The sequence below is a fragment of the Saccostrea cucullata genome, unplaced genomic scaffold, assembly GCF_032062105.1.
Source record: "Saccostrea cucullata isolate Sc308-1 unplaced genomic scaffold, CSIRO_AGI_Scuc_v1 ctg8440, whole genome shotgun sequence".
Classification (NCBI taxonomy): Eukaryota; Metazoa; Mollusca; class Bivalvia; order Ostreida; family Ostreidae; genus Saccostrea; species Saccostrea cuccullata.
In genome coordinates this window covers 18,389-26,107 of record NW_026924719.1, presented here as the reverse complement: position 1 = coordinate 26,107, position 7,719 = coordinate 18,389, and the positions used below count along the sequence as shown (strand labels likewise).

The 7,719-nt window shown below is 33.2% G+C and overlaps 1 protein-coding gene across 1 annotated transcript; it reads left to right on the top strand.

The window, feature by feature from the left end:
* On the top strand, positions 1-7,128 carry LOC134267120 (fibrinogen-like protein A). The gene is made up of 6 exons (XM_062749340.1): positions 1-186; positions 1,917-2,076; positions 3,039-3,157; positions 3,923-4,019; positions 5,167-5,331; positions 6,543-7,128. The coding sequence occupies exons 1-6, from the start codon at positions 1-3 to the stop codon at positions 6,776-6,778; spliced, it is 963 nt and encodes a 320-aa protein (XP_062605324.1). The 3' UTR covers positions 6,779-7,128.
* The last annotated feature ends 591 nt before the right edge of the window (positions 7,129-7,719 follow it).

The following is a 7,719-nucleotide window of genomic DNA, read 5'->3' as shown; positions in this document are numbered from 1 at the left end:
ATGAATGAAATAACAATAGAAGAGAGACGCTCGGTGGTAGAATGCGCACTTCTTTGTGCAGAGACTGAAGACTGTCGTTCAGTGTTCGGTTGTAAATTAGAAGGAGAAATTATATGCACACTTTTTAACCAATCATATGTATATGAGATGGAATTCAATTCTTCAACGTGTAAACATTACACAAAGGTATGCTTTAATTTAAATTATAATGCTATTCTTGTACAATTGACAATGCAATTTCATTTTGATAAAATAAGTGCATAGCATTGTTAAGGCTTGAAAAAAGGGAGCGGGGCCAAATTTATACGGGAAAAGTTTACTGTGACGTCATTCAAAAATATAACTTTTAATTTATTTCTCATAATACCTGAAAATGAAATGATTTGCAACTTATAACTGTATTAGCATAATAAACAACAATAAAACTTATCAATGCATTGAAAACGTTGCTAGTTAAATCCCATGTAGCTGGTTATAAACAAAGCACTGATCGCGATGAACTTGTAAACATGACGTCATTTTGGTGAAAATGACGTATTTCGTGTGCTGTGAGAGGCAGATTGGGGATTTTTTTAACAATGAAAAATGCGTTTTATTATTAAACGGAATATCATTTGCAGGTTTTAAATAGTCATTTAATACTAATGTATAGCATTTGTTTAGTGCGATTATTCATTAACTATCCAGAGAATGTATGTTATAAATTATGTCGTGTTTTTATGTACAGGTTACATATATTTTACATCGAGATGCCTCATAAAATCGAACTTTCGCAAGGGCATACAATGCATAGATCTTAACCATTTTTGAATATAGATAAAGGATATTTTTCTTAACTTGAAAAGTGCTGCTGCTTTCTTTAAGTCGAGGGCGTGATTTTATAAGTTCACAAAATATTTGGAAAAGTCAAGCCTTTTTCGACATTAGCCTATTTACTTTAAAATTTAACTATTGAAACGCAAATTCAATTCAAAGCAGCAGCACTTTCCAGAAACTACAAAATATACAGAATTAATAAGTAGCTTGAATTTTTAATTTCAATTAGGGTATGCCCTTGCGATATTGAAATTTGTTAATGACCTACATTCAGTACACGTACTATGCATTCATCACGTGACTGTCCATCGATGGGACTAAACTTCATGCACTAAAGAGAGGGTTATATAATGCTATTTCCATAAGTATTTAAGTTATGTGATAATTATACAGCTTAATTAAAATAAATTCAGTTTTTAAAAAATCCCCTTTTTTGCACGTCTATTTTCCGTTGATTTCTCATAGTAGGCCATAACAGTGCTGCGTGATCTGTGGAACTTCTCATTCCTTAACATTTTCCGTATACTGTCGTGAACCATGCTCACAGTTTTTTGTACAATCGCAGAATTTCTAGAAAACCACCTTCACTCTCCATTTTCGTAAACAACAAGACACTTCAAATTAGGTATGTTGCACTTTGCCACATATGCAACTTTAATTATAGAAAAAAAATTGTATTTAAATATGTAATAATTGGTCAAATTATCCATAAAATAAAATAAAAAACATTATCAGTATACAAAATTCAGACAAAAGTTAATTGTACACTTAGATAGCACGGCTTCAGCCGTCAAAAATAATTTATCACTTCCGTAGTGTACGCAGTGATATCATGTTGACATACGCATGTAAATATACTTGGCCCGTGCTGGCCACAAGGGCTTTAACCTAGATAATCTAAAGCGGACTAAATCTAATAGAAATTCTTTATCATGCCAAATTTAATTTAATCAAGTCAATGATCATGAAAGCAAAATAAATAATCAGTATTGATATAATCATTTAGGAATGAAAACGTAATATTTACTTTTCCTGCAGTTAGGCTTACCATCGCTACTACAACAGCGATTATCGGTCCGTTTTTTTTTTTTATTTTACAGCACCGAGTTAAGCATGAAGACGTGGGAGTTGAAGAAAGCAACAACCTCCAAAAAGATCAGATAACCACAACACCTGCAGCCGAATTAACAACAACAACACATACTTCGTGTGAAAATCAAGTCAATCCATTGGTAGTGAACAAAGGAAACGCAAGTTTTGGTAGGGTTTTGCTCTTCAGTAAAGATTTGTCCTTGTTGTCTGAAAAACGGCAATTATAGCAATAACAATAACAATGAACATGTAATAATAAAAATATACGTCATTGTATCGTCATTTTGTAATCCGTCCTGTATCAGTTTCCTTGAATTTTCGTTTTAATTGAGATTCATATTAATTAGTTTATATATGGTCATTGTTTTCAAAGAGATGGGGGGGGGGGGCTACCTTTCTGGAGGAAAATATTTTTCCAGTATATATACATACTGTTCCAGTAGTATAGGAATAATTCGTTTTGTTTGTTTGTTTGTTTGTTCTTTGACGTCGCTCTCGAGAATTTTCACTCATACATATATGGAAAGGGTACCATCTGCCGGTGGAGAGCTGCAAATTGTGACATGTTCTCTGCACATACGGCCATTGAGCATTAAGAATCATTTTGGTGCGACTGCAACACATGTCCTCAGTTTGTACGGTCTCATCAGAAAGGACACGTATTCCTCTTATTCAAACCTGCGACGTTAGGATCGACTTCTAGACGCTCCAATCACCGCCTCAAGCGGGCCACAATAATTGGTTGAAATGTGAGATTTAAAAGAAATCTGCATGATGTTAACATTGGGTTCCTTATTTAAATATGTCGTAATTTCCTCTATAAAATTGAAGCAGAACGAAAGAAAGACCTGAGTTGCAACTCATGAATCGCATTAAAATACACTGACAATAAATGAGATTTATATCTACTAGTATGCAGACGATTGTGCAGAAAACCAATCGGCACAAACTAACAGACAGACAGAGAAAAAGAATAATGGGCAAAAAATACAAACAGAACGTTTCACCTGAAAGAGTCTCATAAAAAATTTTAATTGAAAGATTATGTTCTACTACGGTGTACAAAATATATCACGAATATAACTTTTTTATCCTTCATGAAATTTTAATGATCAAGTTTTATTTTTAAGGGTGCCGTGACTGCGATTGCATTTTTGCTAAAACCCAAGTGTCGGGAGAGTATATAATTCATTTGGAAGACTCCCTTGTAAGAGTATATTGCGAGTTCCGAAATGGACGATCTTGGACAGTATGTATTGACAGATACTTTCAAAGAAAGAACAAAAGATTAATTGATTGTTTTTTTCCGACCTATACGAATCATAGAGCCAGAGCTGTACTAAATTATCAAACGCATTAGTTAGGAACAAAAGTGGGAAGATACGACACTGAAAAAAAATAAATAAAAATGATATTTATAGATCAAGATTGAAAGATTTTCCAAACAAACGAAACCTTGAAAAATGGATTTAATGCATTTCATAATTTTGCCTATTTTGTATTATCGTCTCTATGACTTGAGTAAAGCCTAATAAAAATTTAAAATGATTTAAACAAATCGCGTAAACTGCATCAACTCAGGCAATACCAGAATTATTGGTAAAGTAATTTAATTTATCCTCAAATAATTTAATTAAAAAAAATATATTTTCATCAGTAGTATGTTCATAATCTCTGTATTTCAGAGATGAAGATTTTGAAATCCCATATGCTTGTTAATCAAGTATTCACCTTTTTATGACCACGATTGTAAAACGTCAAACGTCAAACATTTCCATCGGAAAAAATGCAATATATAATATTTTAATTCAAAAACGGATTTTACTGTTACTTAAAGAACGGAGCATACGGCGGTTGTGACGGGTCGCTAGAGGATTCTCACTCCTTCATAGCACCTGATGCCATCTTTGATGTTTTGGAGGTTCGTGTTTGCTCCAATTTTATTTTGTAATATTCAATGGAATTTTGAGTTCGAATACTGTCAGTTATATATTACATTTTTTTATCTCAACAGGTTATTCAAAGACGTATGAACGGATCAGTTAGCTTTAAAAGAAACTGGAAAGAGTACTCTGAAGGATTTGGTTGTTTAGAAACAGACTTTTGGATTGGTAATCCAACAAGTTCAAAATTATTAATTATTAAATATTACTTTTAATAGTATATTGAAGTGATCTAAACTCAATTAACATTTATAAATACAGTTGATGATTTTTTTAAGATTTAATAAATGCTATTATAATATGAAAAACTGGACATGTAATTTACAATGAACAGGTTTTTTTTTCCTTAATTGAATTATTGATTGATTGTATATTGTTTAACGTCCCTCTCGAGATTTTTAAAAACCCATATGGAGACGTCACCATTTGCCGTTGAAGGGCTTCAAATTTAGACCTAGCCTCAGCACTCAGGGTCATTGAGCGGTGATGGTTCTTTATCGTGCAAACGCCTACCGTGATACGGGACCTACATTTTATAAGGTCATATCCGAAAGACACGTGACGTTCACCTCTAGTTCCGAGCGCTTGGATAAGGAGCAGTCACTTCCTATGTTTACGTCTTAGGTATGATGTGGAGCCGCGAACGAGAATCGAACACGACCTTACATGTACCGATCACAAAGCGAACTCTCACCACTAGGCTACCGTGACCGGTTCTTTCATTGACCATAGTTGAGAATAACATGCATGCCTATGACTGATAAATATAATCAATCTGTCTGATTTTATGAAAATATTTATATTATTTGAGGTGTTAGTATTAAATTTTCTTGGTAAAAGTTTAAATTTATCACCTACGGCAACAAAACTTGAAACGTTACCCGCAGTGATTAGAGCGTACATGTATGTTCTAGAGTCGCGAATAAAGGAGTTGATCCTTGGTTTGAATCTCACTGTGGGATATGAAGACCGGTCTATTGAATGAGACCTAATAAACCGATGTCCCGTATTGCAGTGGGTGCTGTACAAAATAGATCCCTCTCTTTTAAATGACTATAAGTGCCGAGTATAGGACAAAATATGCAGCTCTCCACCGGCAAGAAGTAGAGTCTCCTAATAAATAAAGATATTTTGAGAGGAACAGTAGACAATACAAACAAAACGATCAAAACAAAAAAGCATAAAACGGGTTAATGCACTCAACAAGAACTGCTGGTAAGAAGTTGGTTGTGTATGATACAATATTATAAAATTACAAGTTTTCAAATATTTACATATTTCAATTATTCAACGTTTTTTACTTTCTTTGAATTAGGAAACGATTTTATTCATGGTCTGACCAAAAATGGTCACGTACGTCTGATAATAGACCTGGAAGATGACAATGGTGTTCATTATTATGCGCACTACTCAGATTTTGCAATTGGGGATGAGACAGAAAAATATAAATTATCCGTGAAGGGATTTTCTGGTAACATATGTAAGTATCATTCAAAACACATTCTGTGTTTTTTTTTTACCCGCAAACTAAGCTAGAATCCTTTGTATTTTACTTATAGAATACATTTCTTTTGAAAATCAGTAAGGTTCAAGCAACATTTTATATGAGGGAACAGAAGGTTAATGAACCTGAACTGATATATAAGTCTAAATAAAAATACATGTATAAAGGACCATTCAGAAAAAAAATTGATCTATATTAATGGACAGAATTAAAACTGTCCGATGCAAAAAATGTTTAACTGCTATAGAAACAACTCTCCTGATATCTATTTCAAATGCGATTGTTCTTTCTAGATAAATAATTAATTGCACAAAATTTGAGTATGAAGAGAACAAGAAACCTTTTGTAAAAGATTGCCCAAATGTCAATATATTTCTGTACATTGTTTTCTAAAAAGAAAGCTTTAAAAAGGCCAGCTTATTCTGTTTCTTATTAATATTCATGTAGATCTTTATAATTAGTAACACTAACGTATCTACTCGCGATTTAATTCCATCGTGTTATGATACAATCATGATTTTCATACTTGTGTTTAATCTGAGAAAGAGTAAATGTCATCATTTTTGCCACATGCCTTGGATTTTAAGAAATATGACAAAGTATTCAAAATACTTTTAAGAAAGTATCTGGTTAAAGGTTTTCAAAGCCCTCTGTAAAGCATTTTCTTACCTCAAAAAACAAAACCACTCTCGGTATTTTTCTGCATCAGCAACAAAGCAACAACAGCCGTGAAATAAGTAATGTTAAGTATTTTGTCAACAAGAACTCAATACATGTAGTATCAGTAACTATCAAACACATTAACACTGTATACAGGGTTATTTTCGCCCCATGTTATTTTTTCCCATTTACACTTGCTTACGATTTGCCTCGTTTAAAACTCACCCAGTCCCAGTTCTGTTTAAGAATTTATACTGTGTAATTTGAATTCGCTGCGTTTTAAATTCCTCCATCTGTGACAAGGGCGAAAGGGACGAAAATGAACCAGGGCGCGAAAATTTTCCTGTATACATTATCCCGTATTCTCAGCACTTTATGTTTGCAAATAGTGACCTTTAAATGGTATCCTGAAGTAATTAGAGTAATTAAAATTAATTGATGTTGCATTTGTAATTCGTACTTCTACATTTGTTGTAAAAATACCTCATGAGATTAATTGTTCTGTCTGTCTTTCTTTTCCAATGAAGTTGATGCTTTTGGATCTGTGTGTGATACGTATTGTCACAACGACATGAGGTTTTCTACCTACGATCAAGACAACGACGGAAGTGCAAGAAAATCATGCGCAGAAAATCACAATGGCTGGTGGTTTAACGATTGTTATCGCTGTGTCCTAAATGATGAAAGAATTGGTTGGTGGGCACCGGACACTGGACTTCTCATTTTCAAAAGTGTCAAAATGGCTCTTACTAAGCCACTTTAACGTAGAACCTACGTCGTATGACATCATAACTAGTGAATGTGTTTAGCCTGTGCTAATCCAATGTCACTTTTCCCCGTACTTTACAGCTTAATTCAATAGCATTTTGAAAATCACAGAGTTCAATTCAAAATTATATTAAAATAATCTTAATTAAACTTATATATTTTTTTGGTTATATGCTTAATGACAATTTATTTCTGTATTCAGAGAAATCTCTAGGCACCTTTCATTTACTAGATCTTGATCTTAATTAAATTGATAAATCCAAGACTATCTTGTGTAGTGAAATTACAATGTATGCAACTTACTGTAATAATGTGAATTGTATGTAGCCATTTTGAAGGAATGCAAAAATCCTAAGAAATCTTCAGTAGCCAACTAAATCTTCAGTTGCCAACTAATTATATAAATAGTGTAATACCGGGTATATTGATGATATGTGTTTAAGTCAAAGATGTACGTTTTTAGATCGTGCGATCGTTCGTACATTTTTGTGATATCTATCATGAGTTGATGCGCATTCCTTTTCATAATTATTTGCTACTTACAGGTATTCTTGGTGTTTGATTACAATGATTACAATTTTTCTATTAAATATGATATTTTTAAGTAAAAGTACAAATTTTGGTAAACAGTTTTAATATGAAAGTACATGTAACCTCAAACAGACATTTAAGAAATAAGTACCGTGTAAGTGCAAAAAGGTCAAGAATATTAGCATCGGTTAATAACCTATGTCTCATAAGTTAGATTGATTATATATTGTTTAACGTCTCTCTCGAGAATTTTTCACTCATATGGAGACGTCACCGTATGCAGGTGAAGGGCTTCAAATTTTGACCTTTACTCGGCACTCAGGGCCATTGAGCAGTGAGGGATCTTTATAGTGCCAACGCCTGCCGCTGACACGGGGCCTCGGTTTTTAAGGTCTCTTCCGAAGG